The sequence below is a fragment of the Neovison vison genome, chromosome 5, assembly GCF_020171115.1.
Source record: "Neovison vison isolate M4711 chromosome 5, ASM_NN_V1, whole genome shotgun sequence".
NCBI lineage: Eukaryota > Metazoa > Chordata > Mammalia > Carnivora > Mustelidae > Neogale > Neogale vison.
In genome coordinates, this window is record NC_058095.1 from 69,320,458 (window position 1) to 69,344,367 (window position 23,910).

At 49.5% G+C, this 23,910-nt stretch overlaps 1 protein-coding gene across 7 annotated transcripts in view; it reads left to right on the forward strand.

The window, feature by feature from the left end:
* The first annotated feature begins 610 nt into the window (after window positions 1–610).
* Window positions 611–23,910, forward strand: part of LOC122906847 (myosin phosphatase Rho interacting protein) — a 145,192-nt gene continuing 121,892 nt past the window's right edge. For all 7 annotated transcript variants that reach the window (XM_044249261.1, XM_044249262.1, XM_044249266.1 and 4 more), the window contains exon 1: window positions 611–788. In XM_044249261.1, the coding sequence (XP_044105196.1) occupies window positions 666–788 (123 nt within the window). In that variant the 5' untranslated portion in view covers window positions 611–665. The remainder of the gene's footprint in view (window positions 789–23,910) is intronic.

Below are 23,910 nucleotides of genomic sequence, written 5' to 3' on the forward strand. Positions count from 1 at the left end.
CGATCGCGCGGAGGGCGCGGCCCCGCCCTGCGCGCTGCCCCTATCGCTCCCTCCTCCCCCGCCCGCCTGCCCGCCCGCGCGCCCGCCCGCCCCGCCCCGCCCCGGGAGTGCGCGAGGCGCTCCGCTACCATTTGCTGCGGCCGCTGGGCGCCGAGGGCAGCGGTGGCGGCGCGGACCGACCCCGGGGACCGGCAGCGACCCGGCGCCTGAGAACCGGGCCGGAGCGCGGGGAGGCAGCGGGCCCGGGAGGCCGCGTCCATGGGCCCGCGGCGGCCGGGCGGCGGCTGTGCGGCCGGGCGGCGGGGACCGCGCGCTCTGTGAGGGCCCGGGCGCGGGGCTCGGCGCCGAGGTGCCCCGGCGCGCCCTGCAGCGCCGCTCCGTCGTGCGAGGAGAGGCCCGGCCAGCATCCCGGCGACCGTGAGGCCGCCCTGACTGCCGGGGGCGCGCTCCGGCCGCGGCCGGGCCTGCGTCCGCGGCCCGGCTGTGAGGCGGCCGGCCGGCGGGGGCATGCCGCGGCGCCCGCGCTGAGCCCGGCTTGAGCCCGCCCCGGGCCCGCCGTGCATGGTGCCGCCGCCCGCCAGCCGCCGTCCGCTGTCCGCCGTCCGCCGCGGAGCGCGCGCGGGGCCGGGCCGGGCCGCCGGGCCTGTGCCGCTGCCGCGCCGACCATGTCGGCGGCCAAGGAGAACCCGTGCAGGAAATTCCAGGCCAACATCTTCAACAAGAGCAAGTGTCAGAACTGCTTTAAGCCCCGCGAATCGCATCTCCTCAACGACGAGGACTTGACGCAGGTGAGCGGGCGGGGGTCCTAGGCCCGATCGGGAGGTGGAGACCCGGGTCCCGGGCCCGGCGGCCCCCGACCCCCGGCGGCCCCCTCGGGCTGGAAGTTTCCCGGCGCGCAGTCGCCCCGCTAGGTGTTGGAAGACGTCGTCCGAGTAGGGCAAGAGTGCCTCTCCCGGGGCGCTGGCCGCGTCCCCCCAGTTCTGACGCCCGTGAGACCACCGTCCTGCTGTGGAGAGGCGAGCGGACGTTATCCAGTTCCCGAGGCGGGCGGGGGTGGGGGTGCCTATGAAGGCTCCCAGGGAAAATAAAAACGGAGCAGAAAAAATGTACGTGAGTCCTGGGGAGGGTAGTGAGGATGGAGATGCGGGGGGAGCGGGAAGTGTATTGATAGAGCCGGGACAAAGGGAAAATCCTCAAGTATGCCGAAAAATAACATCCTTTCCCGTTCCCATAGCCCTGCCGTGTGATTCATGCTTTTTGGGTGACTCAAAAATGCCTGGTTTTTCTTAGGAGGAACAAAGCGCTTGGGGATTGCTTGCTGCTTCGCAGTACCCCCCCCCCCCATAGAGTCCGTTTTAGGACCCGACTTAGACTTGTCCACCCAGAGTGGCCAAGGGAACAGGATTGTCTGGGTGGACTGTGGGCTTCCCTCTCGGCAGACCCAGTTTGCCCGTTTTCTAAATCATTGTCACTGTCAATGATGGGAGAGGGGAATGGTCCTGAAGTGGGGGGAGGAGGGTCTTGCTCTTGAACTTAATCTGGAGGCCTTTTTGTTGCTGGGAGAGGTGGGGGCTGTTCTCCCCACCCTTTCTCCCAGCTCTCTGGTTGCTTGGCAAGGAATAAGGAGACCTGCGGGCCTTTGGGAAAGTGTGTTCACTTCTCCTGGCCTTATCTGTCATATGAGGGCTTTGGACTAGTTGAGTAGCTCCCAAACCTGCATCAGAGTCACAGGCTAAAAATACAGAGTCCTGGGGCCCCATTCCTGGAGCGATACAGGAGATGAAGGAATTTATATTGTTAACAGTTCCCTAAGAAGTTGGACTGCAGTCCCCACTGGCCTTTGGGAACCTCTGTACTGGTTGCTCCCTGAGCCCCCAGTATTCCAGAGAATCCTCAGGATCCCAAGGATTATCTGGAACACTTGCAGGCCCTTGGGCTATGCTGATTCCTTGGATTTCCTGAGCAAGCCTTGTCTACCACCACTTGGGATGTGTCTGTGGCCTCTCCTTTCCTCTCCCCCAGTCTCAGTCTTCTTCAGAGCGTTCTCCCCCCCCTCCCCCTTAAGGCCAGGGGAGCTCCCTTCACATTCCAGTCCAGTGTGACCTAGCTGTAGCCACTCCTTTTGCAGAAGAACCCCTTAGATGGAAAACATTGCTTTGAACTGTAGGCCCGGCTGTTTTTAATGCTACTTAAGTACAGGATTTGAATTGTTTACATGGCAGACCAGAGTAGGTTGGCAGGGCAGGGGTTATGGCACGAGACATGGTGTCTTCCCCTAAGATCAGAATCCCAGCACCCAAGAAAAAAAACTCCTTTCATCTAAACCCAAAAGCTTAATCGAACACTCAAGGCTACAGTCGCAGATTTTTGGGATGAAGGACCAGGTCGGTTTGGGAAGAGTAGAACTTAAAGTGTTCTGGGTTGGGCTTTTCAGGGACACTCTCTCTGTTCAACTGGATGCCTTGGGGTGGGGGGGGCAGTTTATGTGGTGATGAGGGCCTTGGACCAGGAGTCAGGAGGTCTTTTGTCTTCACTGTCACTTTCAGCTGTGTGACCTTGAGTAAGTTGCTTTGCCTTTATATAGTTTCTTTTCCTTTTCTGTAAATTGGGAGTAGGGATCCCTGGTTTACCTCTCTCACCCTTTGAAAAGCAAGGACTGGTATCTTCTTAAACTTTTCTCTTACAATTAAACAAACAAAATCACCCACAGAATGGGAAACTTGGATATAGGAAGTTTATGGGCTTGGCAAGCGTTGTTCTGAGTTTCCTGGTTATTCCAGGCAACTGCCAAAATTGGTAGATTGGATATTTACACCTCATAAGAACCGTTTTCTGATTCTTAGGCTTAGATAAACAAATGGCATCTCCATATTTGAGTCGGATCTGTTAAATTTTCTTTAAAAAATCTGTTGATTATTAATTGGATCAAGAGAGTGTTGCAGATTTAAAGCACTTTACTCTTCAACTTTATTCACATTTGAATTGTGGATTTTAAACAGGCTTGAGTCCTTCAGGGCACGACTGGGATGGTAGTTTCTGAAATAATGAGTGGGGTTATTTGTGCTGGGAGAGATTAGGCCAGCCCTCTACCTCCTGGGATCTTTCAGGAAGAAACTGCTCTTGAAAAGAGAAGGAGGGAGACTCAGGGCTGTTGCCAACAGCTTTAGCTGCTGCTCTCTGCATCCGGCCTCCCCCAGCCTTACTCTTCATCCTCTGGCTCCATTAGAAAACCTCAGCCAATTGGTTCCCATCACTCTCCCCCAAGGCCCTGCTTCCTGCTGCCCCTCCCTGCCCTGAGCTTATTTTAGCCCTTCAACGCTGGAAGATAGATCAGCAATCATTGAGGCCACCCCCTCTTTAAGGCGTGTATCCTTCAGTCCTGTGCATTTCTCTACATGCATATGGACTCGAATACACAGTTAAAACCTTTACTTAACCCAAACTATATTTTTATTTGCTCTGCAGCATATTTTTTTCCTGCTTAATGATATGTCTTACAGCTCTTTTCATGGTGTGACATATACATATTCCAAATAGTGCCATCGGGGATGTACCATTTAACCATTCCCTTATTGATGGACAGCAAGGTTACTTCTGGGTACTGCTGTTACAAACAGCGAATGCTTCAGCGAACAGTTTTCTAAATGCTTTTGGGTGAGTGTGTGCGTGCACAAATGCAAGTATTTCTCTGGGGGCAGATAGCTAAAAATAGAATGGCTGGGTTAACATCAAGCACATTGAATTTTTTTTTAACAGATATCACTAAATTGCCTTCCAAAAAAGGCTGTGTCATAGCATTGCCAGGATTGGATATTATCAGATGATTTAATTCTTTAATAATTTTCCTAATTACCAATGAGGCTAAGCCTCTTTTTACAATATTTATGGTATATGTTTTGTTTCTTGTGTGGACTGCCCATTCATACTGTGTGCCTGTTTTTCTGTTGGGTTAATTTCTTGCGCCCCCGCCCTGACTCCAGCTGGTCTGTAGGAGCTTTTCGTCTACACTCTAGGTCAGGCGTCCACCAACTTTCTCCCTAAAAGGCCAGATAGTAAATATTTCAGCCATGTGGGCCATATGATCTTTGTGGCAGCTATACAACTTTGCCATTGTAGCGTAAAAGCCATCGTGCAAAGCCATTTTAGACAATATGTAAACTTATGAGTATAGCTGTTTTTGAGAAAACCGTATTTACAGAGTTACAGAGACAGGCAGCTGGTAGGGTTCGGCCTGTATGCTCCAGTTTGCTGACCTCTGCTCTAGATCTCAATCTGAACCTGTCCTATATTGTACATAGTTTCTCCCACGGTGTCCATTCTAATGTTATGTATGGTCATTTCTTTTTCATATGGTAGTTTTAAAAAAGAATGCAGTTAAATTTCCATGTTTCTTTTTTAGTTGGTAGTTTTTATCTAATGCTTATGAAGGTGTTTTTTTCAAAATTATAAACTATTCCCTCACTTTTATAATTCCCTTGTAGTTATTTTTATGCTTAACTTCCTAACCCATCCGAGTTTTGTCTTAGAAAAATAATTTTGGCATAAAACTAGAAGCTCTAAGATAGTCCAGGTAAATGATAGTAAAGGTCTTCTCCAGGTCACCTTTGGCCAGGATGGAAGGAGTCATGAGACACTAAGGACAGGGTATTGGTGGTTGCTTGGAGGTGGGGATTGAGGAGACCTGGGTACCTTCAGCAAAGACCGAGAATAACAGATAAGGAGTAGGTGTATGGAGTGGGGAGGAGACAAAATTAATACAGTGACTTTGACCCAGTGGAGTTGGAGGTTTAGTTTGGTCCTTAGGTGGAATCACTGGCTCAGGCAAGCCGGTGGTTAGAGCTAGGTGAGGGGTGTGGGAGCGGTAGGAATTCTGAAGTCATGGGAGTCAGTGTAGTCAGTCACTCAGGAGGCCACATAGAGTGAAATGAGGGGGAGCAGATGGGGAAGGGAGGTGAATCGGGTTGGCAGTCAATGGGAGCAGGTCTGGAGCCCAGGGTTTTTGGCTCCCAGGTCCTCATCCCATCTTCAGTGTGGGTTTCTGGGGTTCGTGGTAGGAATTGGCCTCGTGATATGTCATCCTCCTGCCGACTTGTAGGACTTTAGATATGCCTTTTGTGGAAGGAGTCATTGCATCTGAACTTAAGTTCTAGTTCCTTCTACTGCTATTCTGTTGTGGGATCTTGGCTGGGTTGTTCTCTCTCCTCAGGCCTTGATTTTCCCATCTGAAGAATGAGGAGTTTGGTCTTGGTTTCTGCAGGGCTCTTCTAGTCTTCCTGCATCTCCTCTCAGACCTCTTGGTCTAATTGTGCCCCTCGCTGTGCGGCACTCCACTGCTAGGGCTGCTTGGGGTCTTGGGGTGAGAGTCCCAGGCACAGAGGTGGGTGGGTCAGGACTTGGCTTCTGTGAATCATTTCATCGACTTTCCCTTTACTTTCCCTGTGACCCTCTTAGAAGGTCTAGGGCGTGGAAGTTCTTTACTTCATTTGGCATTTATCCCATAAGCAGTGGGGAGATTTCATGCCCACCCCTTTGAGATTTATAATTTATGTGCACATTGGTGGATAGTTTGGCAGGGGCTATGTCAGAAGTCCCAGACCTTACAAACAGCCAACAAGCACAGGAAAAGATGGTCAGTATCATTTGTCATTAGGGAAATGCAGATAAAAACGAGGGTGAGTTATTTACTTCACACCCTCTAGAAAGGTTGTATTAAAAAAGGGAAGGTCATAAGTGTTGATGTGGATGTGGAGAAATTAGAACCCTCATGCATCGCTCATGGGAATGGAAAATGGTGCAGCCACTGTGGAAAACAGTTTGGCATTTCTTCAAAAGAATTACCATATGACCCAGTAATTCCACTCCTAATGTATATCCAAAATACTTGGGAACAAGTATTCAAACAGGCATATTCGTGCATGTTTGTAATAGTACTATTCATAATAGCCAAAAGGTAGCAGCAACCCAAATAGCCATCAGTGGATGAATGAATAAACAGATTGTGGTATATCCATATCACAGAATACTCACTTAGAAGAAGAGGAATGAAGTACCGACCATCCTACAATATGACGGAACCTCAGACACGTAAGTGAAAGAATCAGGCACAAAGATGACGCATTGTATGGTTCCATTTATGTGAAATGTCCAGAATAGGTAAAGCCATGGAAATGGAAGGCAGATTAGTGATTACCAGGGTTTTTAGGGGTACGGGAGAAGTTCCTGCAAATGAGATCGGGGTTTTCTTTGAGGGGATGATGAGATGTCTAAAAACTAGGTAGAAAAGCTAGTTGTGTAACACTGTGAATGTACTAACCATCATTGACTTGTTCACTTTAAAATGGTTAATTTTATGCCATGGGACTCCTACCTCAATTTTTAAAAATGAGTGTGCAAGAATCACTCACACACATACGCATCCCAAACCTGCCTCTGCTCCTGGTGCCATTAGAGTGAATATCTAATTGTTTTTACAGTCTAGACCAGGGGATTGACCAGTTCTTTCTTAAAGGGCCAGATCGTAAAAGCTTTAGGGTTTGTAGGCCAAAATCCAGGAGTTCATGAAGGTACTTACATAATCATGTAGAAACATAAAAACTGTCCTTGCTTTTAGGACCTTTAAAAAAAAAAATCCTGGGGCTAGATTTGGCCTATGGTTTAGACCAGCCCTGTACAGTAGGACTATAATGTGACCCACATATGTAATTAAAAATTACCTACTTGCTACATTAGAAAAGTAAAAAGAAATAGATGAAATTAGTTTTAATTATATCTTGTTCAACCTCACATATCCAAAATACCATTTCAGCATGTAAAAAAGTTACTATTTTACCTTTACGGCACCTTTCGTTTCAGGCTCGCTGGCCACTCTTTGGGAGCTCAGGAGCCACCGTGTGGGACAGGGTTGCTCCAGCTGCAGCAGCCTGGCCCACCGAGGGGCCTTTGAGACCCTTGTGGGGGGAGTGCTGAGTGGAAAGGCTGTGCTTGAGGGTTTTTCCTCCCTCTTGGGGGTGTCGTGCAGACACCCTGTGTTCTGAGGATTCCCGGAATGGTTCTCTCCTGCTGTTATTCCTGTTTGTGCCCTCTGCTTGGTGTCTCTTGCCAACTTTTGGGACTTCTTTCTTTGAACGTCACATCTTCTTGCAGACTCCTTTTAGTGGCATTTGAGGGCTCTGCGGCTCTGATCCCCACTCCCCCTCTAGAAGGAGGAGGAAGGAGGGTGCGGGTAGGGCCTGTCCTGGAGGGAGCCAGTGAGAGCTTGGGGGGGCAGGCTGGCGTGCCCCCTCCAGGGACGTTGCTGGCTGCGGTGACTGCATTCTGACACAGCCCTTTGTGTTTGGGAGTGTTTTGCAGCTGTATTCGAGCTGCTTTTTTTCCCTGTGTTCTAGCCTGCTACTTGACCTTTCTTTCCGAGTTCTTTTTCCTTTGCCACACAGAAGGACTACAATCGAAGACCTATGTTCTATTCTTGGCATGGGCATGTAGGGTGACCCAGGAAGGTCACTTATGTTCTCTGAGTCTTGGTTTCCCACCTATAAAGCTGGTGCCCCCATTCTGTTTACAGGGAGTGGTCTACTAATGGAATGGATGGAAGGTGCTGGCCGGGCCTGTGGAGGTTACTAAACCCCCTTTGTGGTAATTAATATTCCAGGAAGCGCGCTGATGGCCTGTCGTGTGGGGAATAGCCTTTGTTTGGGCTGTTTCCTGATTACTAGAACCCTGATGCTGTTTAGCCGAAATAAAGAAATTTGACTGGGAATGTTTATCTTTAAATTGTTCCCAAGCTGCCATTTAGTCTTGAAAGAAAGAAGAGAGCCTTGCAACCAGGGAAAAGAGACGAGAAAGAGGTAGCATCCTACTGCCAACATCCTCAGACTGGGGGGGGAAGGAGGCACAAGAGCCAGTGAGGAGCCCTGGCTGCTAATTTAGAAGCATTTAACCTGAGAAAACCGGCTTTTCCTTTATGCTTGGCAATTCACACTCCGGGCCTCCCTTTCCCATTTGAAATGCCACAATTGGGCCAGGTCAGTAGTTTTCAGACTTGAACTAAATCATTTAGCCTTCCCTTGAAGAATGTCAAAATGCCATGTCTGAAACTGAAAAAGTGACACCGTTCTGGGTAACATGAGGTTGGAGCCTGGAACTTGGCCTCTCAGCCACCTCTGCTTTCCGCCCATGGGACTCCCAGTCATCTCTGGAAGCCAGGGGGACAGGTTTGAAACCTGCCTGAGACTTTGTGGTTCCTCCAGTTTTAGCAGTGTAGAGTTCTGTGAGATGATCCGAGGACGATTTCCCGGCTGCCCTGGAATGGAAGCCCTGAGTGCCCAGCCCCACCGCTCCCTTTATATTATCACTTCCTTTGGGGGCAAGAGAGCCAGTGGGTTGATTCGCTGGCATTTTGTCTCTGGAGACTGGAACCGGAATCTTCCAAACCACTTGCTGGTTTTCTCCATCAGGGTCATCCTAGTTCACATGAAACCACAGCCTGCTTTTTGCCTGGAGCCTGTAACCCTTCCAGCGCCTTTCTATCCTCATGCTCAGCGTGGTGTCTGCACCCTGTGCTGGGTGGTGGCCTGCCCCATCTCTGGGGCAGCTTGCAGCAAGAGTGAGCAGATGGGCGCATCGAATCCTCCGGAGCCTCCATTGTGCTGCGTCACGTGCTGTGTGCTGTGATCTGTCACGTTCTGCTCTCGGCAGCTGGGGAGGGCTGGTGGCAGCATGGGCCCCTATAGCAGGGGGTGGTGGAGGTTCAGGGAGCTGGGACTGCCTGTCCGAGGTCACTGATCTGCCCAGCGGTGGGGCTGAGACTAGAACCTACTTCCACACCGTTCCGTGCCGGCCTTTGTGAGACTGGAAGTCTGTCTTCCCTCCTCTTGGGAAGGCAGCTGGGACTTGTTCACCTAGTACTATTACTATAGGAGGCTGGGCTATTGCAAACAAAATCAAAGCTGTGTAATGGACGTCCACTTCCTAGCCCTGGGAGGAGGGGCCTGCAGGGCTGGGTGATACCCCTCCCAGTAATTAAGCAGGTGAGGGGTTTCCTCAATTAATAGATGGAGCCGCTGAGACCCAGTTCAGTGACCTGCCTCGGTCACAGGAAGGCCAGTGCGGGTTTTTCCAAAGTTCTCTTTGACCTCCCTGTGTCTGATAGATGGAAAGTGTTAACCTTTGCTATCAGAAACAGGGCCTTGCCCTGAGAATGGATTCCTTAGTAGCTGGGGTGCATGGGGGTATATGTGGGGATGGTAGTGGGGCAGGACATTTCACAGGTCATCATGTAGGCCCTAAAATCTAAAATCTTCTCAGCCTTAGGGGCCCCATGTCCCTCAATAGACTACTGGCCTTTGGCAGTGACCACACCTTTGGCACAGCCCTAAACAGGAAGCACTGCTTTTCCCCTAAGGAATTCAGAATCAGGAAGTAATTGTGTCCTTGATCTCTGTAGGTCCTAAAGCACTGCTTTTATCAGACGGACCAGGGAGGCTGTATGGCACCCCTTCTGACAGTGTCTTACCTCCGAACGGTCCTGGCCAGTAGCTAAAGGGGCCAAAGGATGGGGGAGCAACTTCTGGGAGTCCCAGTTGAACCAGAGAAAGAGTCCACATCTCTTGGGTCTCCAGGTGCCACATCCAGAGCTTCTCTGCTCTGGGGTTGGTGAGTGACCTGGGGTGTGGGGAGCCTCAGGACTCAGTGGGATTGGGGCGTTCATTTGTCTTCCCCTTGGGGACCTGCTCTGACCTAGAAATCTGACACAGTCCCACTTTTCACTTCATGTGCTCATGTAAGGGAATGGAATGGTCGACACTGGGGGCTTTCAGCTCAGATTTGGGTTCACATCCTGGCTCTGTTTTTATGCTGATGGAGCAGGTCACTTAGAGTTTCAGCGTCTGTGTCCCTCTTCTGGAAACTGGGGACTATAAAATGCCCGTGACGTGGGTGCCTGTGATGGTGGCGAAGATGGTGCAGGAATGGCGGGTGCTGGATCTGTAAATGGTGGGCCACCTGGGGGGTGCTCAGGAAGTGGGGTTCATTTTCCCCAACATAGGACCAGAGAGGGCGACCCCTCCCTGGTTCTGTGGGACAGCTGAGCCCCTAGCTCCATTTCTTGTCTACCTCCACACCCACAAAACAAAAGCCCAGGCTGCCTCCTCTCCTGCTGAGCTGCTTGGCCCCGCCCTAGCAACTTCCTCACCGTAGCCCCTTGGGATCAGAAAGGCCATGGTCGGTTTGACTTTCAGAACATGTTTAAGTATAAAGATTGAACTATTTTTTTGTGTTTTGGTTTTTTTAAAAATAAGATGAAACTAGTTTTAAGAATTCGAAGAGGATCTGAAGTGAAGAGGCCAGATGCCATTAGCCTACGACTTACCCTTAGAGGCCGTGGGCTGCTCCAGAGGGCAGTGGTCGGCACAGCAGCCACCTCTGAGCCCCTGCCAAGCTCCAAGAAGTACCTAGTGCAGGTCCTGTGAATGGCAGTGGCAGATCCTGATTTCAGAAGTCACTTTGCACAGAAGTGTCTGAGTTGCCATCAGTAAAGTAGGAGAGGATTAAGAGAAAACACTGTCCTGCTGGTGTCCCTGCAACAGTTGTCTGGGAACCAAAGTCCTTGTGCCCTGGGCCTGGTGAAACAGCTGGAGGGCAGAGGGCAGCACAGGTCTTGTCCCAAACTGATGGGCAGGTGGGTGGGAGATGTGGCTGGGGCACATCCTGACCCTTTGGTCCCCGGAGTTGATTCATTCATCTCAGCCAGCAGGTTCCTCCTTCCAGTCTCCCCGCTTATCCCCAGGCTTTACAGGTCCCACATGCTTCCAGGGAGGGGAGCCTTTTGCCAAGGAGACCGTTGTCTAGGGTCTAAACAGGTAGAAGTGGTTCCTAGCTAAAGCCTGCAGACAGCTCTTGTAACAGGCAGATGCCATCTCCGCAAGCAGCCTGCTCTTTTCCCCGTTTCCTGCCTCGAAACCCACTGCCTGTGAGCTTAAGGGTCCTTTTTGGGGGACCTGGACCAGCTAGGGTGGTCATGCAGCCTCCTGTGATGTGGAGGTTTTCCTATACTTAAATCGAAGGAGCCAGTGACATACTCAGGGATTGTTTATTGTGGTGGCAGTGGCATTTGTAGCTAGCAGTAATTGCTGTGTGCAGGCCACTGTTAACTCATTTACATTCACTGTTAACTTATGAGGTGGAGAGATAAGAAACCTGAGCTGTGAAGTGGCCCTGATGCTTGCCCAAGGGCAATACTGTAAGTGGAAGAGCTGGATGCAAACCCAGTCTGACGCAAGTTCTCCTCCTCCCACTCTTTTGCGTCCTGTCCTGAGTGTGGCAGGTGGGCCTCCCGAACATTAGATTTCTGGCTGTGTGTGGCCCTCTTGTCCAGGAGCCAGGGGCTGTCCTGCGGGAAGGGTGAGTCTATGCTGGGAAGGGTGGGGCGAGAGGACGAGGCCTGAGCTGAACTTAAGCTTTCCTGTCTCTTTTTTCCTTCCCATGGCACCTTCCCGTCCTACCTGTTTCTTAATGGGAAGCACTGCTTTTTGAGGGAGAGGGTGAGACTTTTTCCTACAAAGCTTTCCTGCGAAGCCCCAGAAATGTGTCCCCACGCATTCTCTAGCATTCCTCCCTTTGCCACGAATGGCGTCATGTTCCAAAAATCCCGCGGCCATGGGCTCCTTGTCAAGACCAAACAGGGAAGAGACTTTTTTAAAATGTCACTTTCGCCCTCTTCCTCCAACTGTTGCAGCCCCGGGAGGAGCCCTGTGCATAGTCTGGGCTTGCAGGACGCGTGTGTGTTTGTGTGTGCGTGGGGGGTTCGTGGGCAGCTGAGCAGGGAAATGTGGAGGGGAGGATGGAGAGCAGGCCATCAGCTGTGTGCCCTCACCCTCTCTGTGCCTGGGATCTAGGGAGCTCTGAGTGTGGGTTTGGTTTGGGGGTTTTGTGGCCTTTTTTTTTTTTTTAAGGTGAAATCCACAGAACATGAAATTAACCATTTTAGAGTGTGTAATTCCATTGCATTCAGCACATTCGTAGTGTTGTGCAAACATGACCGGTCTATAGTTTAAGACATTTCATTGGGGTGCCTGGGTGGCTTAGTGGGTTAAAGCCTCTGCCTTCGGCTCAGGTCATGATCCCAGAGTCCTGGGATCGAGCCCTGCATCGGGCTCTCTGCTTAGCAGGGAGCCTGCTTCCTTCTTTCTCTCTCTCTCTGCCCGCCTCTCTGCCTACTTGTGATCTCTGTCAAATAAATAAATAAAATCTTAAAAAAAAAAAAAAAAAAAGAGGGGCACCTGGGTGGCTCAGAGGGTTAAAGCCTCTGCCTTTTGCTCGGGTCATGATCCCGGGGTCCTGGGATCGAGCCCTGCATCGGGCTTTCTGCTCAGCAGGGAGCCTGCTTCCCTCTCTTCTCTGCCTGCCTCTCTGCCTACTTGTGATCTCTCTCTGTGAAATAAATAAATAAAATCTTAAAAAAAAAAAAAAAAAGACATTTTATCATCCTGAAGGAATACCCATAACTATTGGGCTGTGACTCCCTACTCCCAGTCCTCAGCAGCCACCAGTTTGCTTTCCTGTCCTTACAGCTTTATCTATGCTGAAAGTTTCATTAAAATGGAGCTAGAATATATAGCATTTAGTCTGGCTTCTTTAGTGTGTTTTCAGAGTTCATCCAGTGGTAGCATGGATTAGTACCTCGTTGGTTGTTTTAATGGCTGAATAATATTCCAGTCTGTGGCATAGCACATTTACATTATCTGTTCATCTGCAGTTGGATGCTGTTTCCACATTTTGGCTGCTGTGAATAGTGCTGCTATGAACGTTCACATACACATTTTATTTGAACATTTACTTTGAGTTCTGGGTAGAGACCTAGAAGTGGAATATCCAGGTCCAATGGTTGTTCTGTTAGTGAGATGTGTTTCGAATCAGCACATCAAGCCATGGCACTGCCCAGACCTGAGCTCCTCATTTGTAGGACTCCAGGGTGGAGAACTGGGCTACGGGCAACCCTCAGGCTTATAAGCACAGTGTGCAGCTTTGAGGTGGCGGTAGAGGCGCTATGCCCATGCACAGGGGTGGCTGAGCCACTTTGAGCTTCAATCCCTCGTTTCTGTCTAACCGGAAGATGAGTGGAGCTGCCAGGACGGAGCTACGTGGGGGCTTTCGTATTGGTGGGAGGGGGGCTGAGGGAGCATAGGAGTCAAAAGCCACACAATGTAGGGAGACGCTGGGGTGCTCCAGTGGTGAGATGCATGGGGAGCTGCAGCTGTTGGGCCTCTAAAAGATGTTGGGGTCACTTAGAGGGAATAAAGATGATCTGGCCTGTTCACTACTCTGATACCAGTTTTCAAACTTTATCTTTTTAGGAGTAGAGCACAGAGCTCCTTGAAACAGAACATAGAACTCACATATGTGAGGGATGGGAGGAGAGGATGGTGCCACCTGTGAGACACCGCCACCCCCCCAAGCTCCGCCCCACCCCACACTCTGCCATGGCCCCTGAAGCACCAGCTCCCTTTGTCTTCATGGGTTGAATATCACTGATTTACCCTGACCCCCATGTGAATATTTTTTAATAGAATGAAATATTTGATGTGTGCAAAAGAACAGAAGTCACATCTATGTACAGTCTATGTACAGGGTTCCTAAGGAACACTCTAGGTGCTTGATGTTTCAGCCTCCCTCAGTAGCTGGCCTCCAGGGAGCCATAGTGGGTGTTGCATGTGTAGAGCCCAGCCCCCTCTCCAGGCCTCCCCTCCTCAGCAGAGCTTTGCCTTACCCTGAAGAAGGGTTCCCTGCCTGGTGCATGCGGGAGTCATTCCATTTCCAGATGTGCTGTATGTAGTACAGCCACTGTGGTAAGTCTGGTGGGGGATAGGCAGCCTTTTAAGGTAGTGCTGTGGAGGAGAGATGAGTCTGAGTAGAGATTTGGAGATGGACCTGAAGGCTCCTTTGTGTTTGGGCTGATGGAGAGCCAGTGACAGCATGAGCAGAGTTCTGAGGGAAGCAGGGGTGTGGGGGCAGGACGGGCCAGTCACTGACCTGACAATTTGCAGAGGTGGTGCTGGGATGATTGGCTAGGTCAGTGGTTCTCAAACTTTTTGTTTTGGGGACTCCTTTATGCTCTTGATTATTGAGGCCCTCAACGGGCTTTTGTTTATATGGGTTACATTTGTAGTGTTTGTTGTGTTAGAAATTAAAACTGAGAAATGTTTAGAAATTTATTAATCTGGGGCGCCTGGGTGGCTCAGTAGGTTAAGCCTCTGCCTTTGGCTCAAGTCATGATCCCAGGGTCCTGGGATCGAGCCCCGCATTGGGCTCTCTGCTCAGCAGGGAGCCTGCTTTCTCCTCTCTCTCTCTGCCTGCCTCTCTGCCTACTTGTAATCTCTGTCAAGTAAAATAATAAATAAAAAAATTTATTAATCTATTTAAAAATAAAAGAAACCTATTACATGTTCACATAAATAACAGGTATATTCTGGAAAATGATTCTTCCAGAACAAAAGTAAATCTGCTAAGAAGAGCCATACTATTTTACCTTTTTGAAAATCTCCATAACATCTGTCATCATGAAAGACAGAGGGATTCTGCTGTCTTCTGTACTCGTTGTGATGTCATGTCACATAGCTTCTGGCAAATCCTGCTCTACACTAGGGAGAGCATGAGAGTGAGGAATGGAAATGAAGACTGCATAAAGTAGTTTTGGCTCGTGGATCCCCAAGAGGGTCCCAAGGGCTGTACTTTGAAAATCATTGGTCTAGTTCAAGTTGGACCATTTGCTGGAAGGCCATGATAGGAGAGGCAGGGAGGACTCCTGTCATGATGGAGCTGATGGAGGTGCGGAATCCGGGCGGGGGCCGGAGGCAGCCCTCTTGGAGTGAGGTGTCAGACGCGCAAAGGGCAGAAGTTGATAAGGGGACCACTGGGGACAAGTGCCTGCTCTCTATAGCAGCCTGCACACTGCAGGACTGGCTCACCCTTATGTCCTGCCGCCAAGGGCTGGGTCTCCGAAGAATAAATGAAATGCAGATACACAGCATGTGGTCAGGACTCAAGGTGAAGAGTATGGCGTAGGTTATATTCTGAGTGCACAGACAGGCGTCTGAGGCTTGGAGAAGGAGGTCGCTTTGCCCTTACATTCCACCACCGCACTCTGTAGCTCCTGGTAGTGATGGGCCAGAGGTGCCTGGAATGTTTTAGCTTGGAAACTAGACTAGCAACAGGGCTGGGATCTGATGGGGGAGTGAGGGGCAGCCAAGGACTAACAGATAGGGGCAGCAGATCTCCTTAGCACTCTGTCACTGATTAGCTTTGTGGCCAGAAGGCAAGATACCCCTGATCTTTTATCTGTTCACTTAGCGGTGCTCGGTAATTCAGGGCCCCATCCCAGTTCCTGACCAGGAGCTTTGGACATGTGTGTTGGAAGGAAGCGTAGCAGTGCCCAGGTGACACTCCGTCTTTCCCTGGAGATGCAGGGTTGGGGCTTGGGTCAGAAGTCAGGGTGGAGAGGGAGGTTTGGGTTCCTTGATTTCAGAGTTGATGGTCGGGCCTTGTGTCCTTAGAGGGTGGGGAGGGGATCCAGAGGAATCTTAGAGGCCCCAGAGGTCTGTGTGACACAACTGGGATTGCTCAGATTTTATTTATTTATTTATTCATTCATTTATAAATATTTTATTATTTGAGACAGAGCATGAGCAGAATTGGGGCAGAGGGAGAGGGAGAAGCTGCTGAAGACTCCTGCTGAATGGGGAGCCCAATGTGGGGCTCCATTCCAGAACCCTGAGATAATGACCTGAGTCCAAGTCAGATGCTAGCCAACTGAGCCATCCAGGCACCCTTCACTACATTTTATTTTTAAGAAGAAATTTGGATCAACCCTCAAAGTTTTCATTAGGAAGATTACCTCTTCTTTTTAAGACTACAGTGCTCCCGGGACGCCTGGGTGGCTCAGTTGGTTGGGCGGCTGCCTTCAGCCCAGGTCATGATCCCAGCGTCCTGGGATCGAGTCCCGCATCGGGCTCCTTGCTTGGCAGGGAGCCTGCTTCTCCCTCTGCCTCTGCCTGCCACTCTGTCTGCCTGTGCTCACTCTCGCTCCTCTCTCTCTGACAAATAAATAAAAAAAAAAAAGAAAAAAAAAAAAAAAAGACTACAGTGCTCCTCAACCAGGTCCTGCCCCTTCGGTTCAGTGACTGTACAGGAATTTTTTTTTTTTTTTAAAGATTTATTTATTTATTTATTTGACAGAGCGAGATCACAAGCAGGCAGAGAGGCAGGCAGAGAGAGAGGAGGAAGCAGGCTCCCTGCTGAGCAGAGAGCCCAATGCGGGCCTCGATCCCAGGACCCTGAGATCATGACCTGAGACGAAGGCAGCGGCTTAACCCACTGAGCCACCTAGGCGCCCTGTACAGGAATTTTGATGTCTTTAGTGTTAAATCAGGGAGTTACCCACATGGACTCAGATCTTCTTTTAGGTATACCACAGTCTTTGTTATGACTTTATTTTTTATGGCATGTGTTAAAGAAAATATTTTTGCCACTCCTTTCTTTTCTCATCCATGTGGAAAGGCTTTATGGAAAGGCCTATGTCTGTTCCCTTTGAGATGTTTTCAGCTTGAGATTTGGTCTGTGTAATTAGTGCGGCCTGCCCCCGAATGTCCTTACTGGGAGCCTCTCGGGAACCCCCTTACAACACCTCCTTCAACCGGTTTCCCTTTTTTTTTTTGTGGCTTTTGAAGAGTTCATTGTCCAGACTTTACATTGATAAGTGGTGTTTACCTCTTTGCTCTTTCTTCACCAAATTTGTATATCAATGTTCACAGCCACGAAAAGGTAGAAATGACTCCAGTGTCCAACAGCAGATGAGTAGATAAACAAAATGTGGTCTGTTCATAAATGAAATATTACTTGGCCATAAAAAGGAATAAAAGACACACACATACAGGCACCTGGGTTAAAGCCTCTGCCTTCGGCTCAGGTCATGATCCCAAGGTCCTGGGATTGAGCCCCATATCGGGCTCCCTGCTCAGTGGGGAGTCTGCTTCCTTCTCCTGCCTCTCTGCCTACTTGTGATCTGTCTGTCAAATAAATAAATAAATTTTTAAAAATCTTAAAAAAAGAAAAAAGACACACGTACTACAGTGTGGCTAAATCTTGAAAGCATCATACTAAAGAAAGAGAGCAGTCATGAAAGGTCACTCATCATTTGATTGCATTCATATGAAATGTCTAGAATAGGCAAATACATAGATACAGAAAGTAGATTAGTGGTTTCCAGGGACTGAGGTGGGCATGGGGGTGGGGAATGGAGGGTTTAGGGAATGACAGCTAAAGATTACAGGGTTTCTTCTGGGGGGGTGACAAGAGTTGGAGGGTTCTAGAATTCATTGTGGTAGTGGATGCACTACAAACCATTGAATTGTACTCACTTTTAAATGGGGGAGTTGTATGGCATGTGTTTTATACCTCAGTAAAGCTATTATAGAAACACCCCAGACAGACTACCCCACCTTATTCTTCGTTTGTGCTCATAATTCACATCTTACTTATCTTTGACATGTTCATTTCCCATCTTTGTGTCTTTTTCTGCTTGACATTTGCTATCCATGCGTGGCTGATAGCACAGATTCCATCTCTGTTCTGCCCTGTCCTGGCACTCCCAGGTCCCCCTGAGCACACTGCACGGATCTGCTGTTGGCCTCACCATCTCATGCACCCTTCTATGCAGTCTGGGCAAGTATGTGGCCTCAGCGCGGAAGCATTCTCTGCTGAAACCAAGTGGCCATCCGATAACACTTTGTAGAGCTCAGGTCATTGTTTCACCAAATATTTATTTATTGTCTTTGTCTCCACCCTGGGCTGCTTCTGATTTGACCAAAGGGTGGGACCATCTGCAGATTATCTAGAGGTTTGGGGCCTCTGGCTAGCTCTGGAGGTGTGGGCTCTGATCATACCTTGTGGAATTCTTGGGATTTGCGCTCTCCTCCTCAAGCCCTTGCTTCCATGACACTGCCAGATGGGGTGACACTGTGTGTACGGCTCTGCAGTCTTACCTCTGGAAGGAAGCTTGATCCGCTGCACATGCCAGATGCTGGCTTAGTTCCGCCTGCTCTCATGTCCCTGACTTCAGTTTCTGAAGTTAGTCCTTTGCTCACTTCTCACAGGAAGTCTCTTCCAGACCTCCTGTCTTGGCCCCTGGTGCCAAGTTCCTTTCCCTTCGTTCCACTCTTTGTGCCTTTGTCTCCTTGTGGGTATTTCCAGTGGCTTTCTTATCTTTGCATTGATGGTTCTGCCATGTGACCTTTAGCACCAAAGGTTGGTAAGCTGCATTTCTCCTGCAGGGTCATGTTTTTTGGTAATTAATAGGGTCCCAGCTCTTTCCCCAAAGTATCCCTGTTTGAATGGTTAATTATAGGGTTACTCTCCTTTCTCTGGGGTGGGCAGGCCCACCCCAAATGTAAGGGTGGGAGCCTGTGCTCACCCTTACGTTTGCACAGGTAAGAAAGACTTCCTCCTTCCAGAGAAGAGCCCCGCAATTTCCATCAGCTTCCGGAACACCTTAAAAATCCATGGTGCCTGGCTACGCTGTGTGGGTGGCTCTGTGGAAGGTGGTTTGTGGTTGGTTTGTCCCATAGTGATGAACTCCTCACAGGTGCCATGCACACCCAGGCCCTAGACCTCGGCTGCAGGGGTGTCTGGGGAGACCCTGTGTGATGCGCAGGTCAGGACTAGACCCCCCAGGAGAACATGCTTCCTGTTCAGATGGCTCCAGCCTTCACTTTTGGAAGCAGCTCACCGATGCGGAGCAGCGTGGAATGGTTACAGGTCAGCTATGGGGCCGGATGGTCAAGGTTCACAGCCTGCTTAGACAGGTCATTTTGGTGTCCTTGAATGTCAAATGGAGGTGTTGATGGCATATACCTCATAGGTTTGTTGTGAAGATCAGAGAGTACATGAAGGGCGTGGAGCAGTGACCAGCCACGTAAGCTGGGATGTTAGCTCTCAGGATAGTGGAAAGCAGGACAGATGTGATGAAGAGAAGAAACATATGGATATTTTTACAGCAGCCTTTCTCACTTAGAAGGCCAGGTTTTCACCCTGGCCAGGGCCCTGGGTTCTGATCACGTTGAATCACAGAGATAGACTGGCTGTACTCACTCACAATTGTGAGTATCTTGGTGATGGCTGATGGTTCTCTGCTGACATTCAGAGGCAGACACCAGGCAGATGCTCATGCTGGTGTATGGTGGCTGTATTGAGGAATGTAGTTTGTGTCCAGAACTGAATGTAAAGCACCATCACGGTATTTTCCAGGCCTTGAGGAGTCCCAGCATGGTTTACTCCACACGGCCTTGTGGGAGAACAAGTGTGTGTGTGACATCTCAGGGAGTCAACAGTGATGGCCAGTACCCTCACTGATGGTGGTTGGCCCTGGCAGGCTTGTTCTGAAAGAGATGCTCCACCTTGCCTGAGGGCATTGGCCCTAGTAGGCATGGTCACAGTTGTATATGTGCTGCCGAAGCGAGCACAGGCATGGTCACAGTTGTGTGCTAATTCCCTGAGTGTAGGTGAGGCAGGTGGGCACCTAGGACACAGTAAGGTCTTGGTAAGGTTAAGGCCTGAGACTCACTTTCACATGTGCTCACTTCTCCTTTTACTGACTTCCTCTGAATGTCTCGGAAAAGACTGGTGACCTTGAATTCTTCCATGATTTATAAGCTTATAAAGATGGCCAGACGGCTGCTGCCCAGGCATCATTTCTCCTGTTAGAACTGAAAGGTAGAACATATTAAACAGTCTGTTTGCTATGAATGTGGAAGTGTTGCCACAGAAACTTTTAGGGAGGAAAAAGGGGGCAAGGAAGCAACTTCGAAACTGTAGGTATATTGGCTGCAGTTTACATGCATTCTGCCTGTAGATCTTTTTTTTTTTTTTTAAAGATTTTATTTATTTATTTGACAAACAGAGATCACAAGTAGGCAGAGAAGCAGGCAGAGAGAAAGGAGGAAGCAGGCTCCCCACTGAGCAGAGAGCCTGACCAGGGGCTCGATCCCAGAACCCTGGGATCATGACCTGAGCAGAAGGCAGAGGCTTTAACCCACTGAGCCACCCAGGCGCCCCTGCCTGTAGATCTTTTAATGAATCCTCTACCAAGGGCCATTTGCCCTCCAGCTCATGCTTGAGTGTTGGTCCCTGTACCTGACCTTTGGCCCAGAGAAATCTTTTCCCCAGGAATTTCCCCAAAGCTGGGATACTGACCCCCACATGTATAGATCCTTTAGGACTGTGGGACTTTTCTTCTTGAAGGACTTTTATGGGGATGGTCACTGTGCTTGGAATTCAGGCATTTCATCTGGCATGAGGGATCCTGTGTGGGCTTTGCACACTATGCCCCTATGCTGAGTCAGGAGCCCTGCAGTCCTGGACTGGCCTCAAATACTCTGTATTCCTACTCATCATACTCTTTGGGGACCTCCATTCACTACCTCCACTGTGGGGCTCACTCCCCTGAGCACTGCTAGTCCCCACACGCTGCCTGCTAGTTTGGTCTGAGCACCAGATGTGTGCACGGCCCTGTGTGGGTGCTGGGATGTATATCCCTGACCCTGGGCCCTTGATTGTTCAGTGACCCAGTACGTGTTTATGTCTGATGTAATTGTTTAAAAAATGGTATGGAAAAGTTATGTGTATTTTTCTATTATTGTAGGTAATGAAACTTGAGATTCACAGAGGTAATGTCTTGCCCTGGGCCACACAGCAGCCAAGTCATGGAACTAGGACTTGAACTTGGGGCTTCTGGTTCCCAGGCCACAGTCTTTACACTAATTATCTAGAGCTGTTAGGTCATACCATTGGTGGAGCGTAGAGTACAGGGATTCCCTGACTTCATCTACTTCTTGTTCCGCCAGGAGCAATCAAGCCCTCAAATTCCACCCCTGCCATCTTTTAGAAGGTATTCTGTTAGTACTATATTAGAGGCATGCATAGTCAGGCAAACATCTTCTCCTCCCTTTGAAAAGTAATATCTGGTAAGTATTATATGTAGCATAGCTTTTCAAAAAATGGGAAAAGCAAACAAAAAAACCCCAAGACTTGCTCATCCCAGCAGTCAACACGATAGCTGTTTCCTCATTGACTCCCAATCTTTCTCTGTCGTTAGGATGCCTTTTATAATAGGCCCCATTTTTATATCCTACCCTGGATGCTTGTTCCCATGTCTGGTCTCCTTTCCTAAAGTAAGAACTCCTTGAGGAGGGATTGTGTGCACATCACGTTTTTATCTCTGGTCCCTCAAGTGATTCCATCTTCGCAGCAGCAACTGGGGAAATTCCAATGAACATCTCCAGATTTAATGTGCCACCTGCCTCTGTGCAGGAAGCACTGGCCTGATGGCCTCCCATGGGCACACAGTCTCAAGGGTTTCTTGAATTCCTCATAGATCTTTGTAATTAATAGCTGTGTGATATTTTCCTGAGATGATCATCAAGCATTCATTTACCCATTTGCTTGTTGGACATTCAATCATGAGGGGAGCTTTTTGCTTCTCTGTGTCATTTCTTTTGACTTAATTTCTGGCTGTGGGGTTCCTGGGGGCAGGAGCATGGGAATGCCATGGTTGTCCCCACATACGGCCACATTGCTGTTCTTAGAGGGTGCCAGGTTTCCCACAGCACTTGTGCTTGTGTCTTGGCCAGTGTGGCACACGTCGCATGACAGGGGATCGGATTCAGAGAAGGGAGAGGGACACTTGAAGTCCAGCCTGTTTGCCCGCTCCTCAGCCTGCTGGTTGTTTACCAGTGCTAGGTGCCGACCAGTACCGATTAGCAACCTGGGAGCTCTGTGTATGGAGGGGCCCACCGAGGTGCTGGCTGGGAAGGTCTTACCGGCCATACTGAGAGAACAGGTTGGGAGCAGTCTCGGCTGTGGGGTGGCGACCTGGAAACGTGCCTGCTGACTCCTGTGGATGTTTGTTTCAGTGACTGCAGCCTGACTTTGTACAGGGTGCTGTACTGGGTGGAGGCGAGATTCCTGTCCGCAGCATGCTGAGGTGTTGTGAGAAGGAAGGAAGGTGGATCGCCTGGGATGGGAGATACGGAACTTCGGAGAGTGGGCAGGATGGGGCAAAGAGCCCTCCGCACAGAGAATTGCTTGTGCCTTAGCGCAGAGGCCTGGAATATTTTTCTTCCCCCTGGGAGGTATAAGTATAACAGAGCAGTACAGAGAAGGGGGAGGTGGCAGTGTCTGGATTAATGGCAGCAGAGACACAGTAGGTTCTCAGTTAGCAGTTGGCTTTGGGTCAGTTCCTGTCCTGGAAGGGGATGTGGGATTTTGAGGGGGCCTGTGTAGGGGGTCTGGTGTCCCCTTACTGCCCATAGAGGGCCTTTAGGATGACGGGATGTTATCAGGGGCCAGGAAGGGTGGGGCCCACATTTTTGCATCGGTCCTTTTGGGTACTCACCCTTTAGTGCCATAGTGTGCAATGTATCTGACTGCCTTTATTGGCGCCTTGGACACTCATGGTGGCTGAATCTGAGGATGGGAAAAGCGAGGTTATCCCCTGTTAGAAATCCTTCACTGACTTCCCTGCTCTTTGAGCCTCACACAGGCCACATGTTGCTGAGAGCCGAGCATGTAATGTTCTGGCTGTGTTGGAGCTGATCATGATCGGACGGTGACGTCCAGAGGCTTGTGTGTTTCCGGGAAGCATCAGTGTGGCAGCTCGGCAACGCTGTGTAAAGCTGGCTGGGACGATGGCATCTTTCCCTGCCTATGGCCTACCCACTTGGCCTGAACTGAGGCAGTTGGGCTCTCCCTGATGCGGCCCTGACCTGCCTGGAGGGTAGCAAGAGGGAAAGGGACAGAAGGACCTGACCATGGTTGAGTCAAGAGGCCCAACAGAGTACACACATGTGTGTGTGTGTGTGGCCTCCAGGAGAAGCTGTTGAAAGGCTAGTGGAGCTCATTCAGCACAGTTGAGGGCCACGGAGGGCCAGCCTGGCCTGGGGAAGACCCTTGTGGACCACAGAGGTCTTCACGGCTGGAGTTCCTGTGGTCTGGGGCTCTGGAGGGTCCCTTTCCAGTGCCAAATGCCTGTATGTGGGTGGACGCGGTATTCAGCAACAGGTTTTTTGTTTTTTGTTTTTATTAAACTTTTTATTTTGAGATAATTGTAGTTTTCTGTGCAGTTGTGAGAAAATACAGAGCTATCCCATGTATACTTGACCCACGTTCCCTCAGGGGTAGCACCTTGTAAAATTATAGTGCAGTGTCAGAATCAGGAAATTGACACTGAAATTGACACTGCAGTCAAGATGCAAGGTGTTTCCATCCTTCCGGTTCCCTTCACACGGTGCCTCCAGCCCTCCCACCAGTACTGCCTCTTAACCCCTGGCAGCCATGAATCTGTTCTCCATTTCTGTAGATTACACATTTCAAGAATTGCAGCCTCTCAGATTTGGCTTTTTTTACTTATAATTCTCTGGAGATTCACCCAGGTTGTGTGCATCAAGTTTGTTCCTTTTTATTGCTGACTAGTATTCCGTGGGGGTCATGTACCAGTTTCTTTAACCACTCACCCATGGAGGACATATGGGTTTCTAGTTTTGGGCTATTATAAATAAAGCTGCTATAACCATTCAGAAATGTTCAGTTTATGTGTGAATGCGGACTTTTGTTTTTCTGGAATAAGTACCCAGGTTTGCAGTTCCTGGATATTATGGTAATTGTATGCTTAGTTTATAAAGAAACCATTAAGCTTTTTTAGAGTAGCTGTACCATTTCACATTCTTTCAGGGACTATGTGAGTGATAGACTTTCTTCACAGTCTTGCTAGCATTTGTTATTGTCACCACTTTTAATTTTAGCCATTCTAATAGGTTTATATTGCTCATGGTTCTAAACAGATTTTTTTTTTTTTTTTTTTTTAGCTGT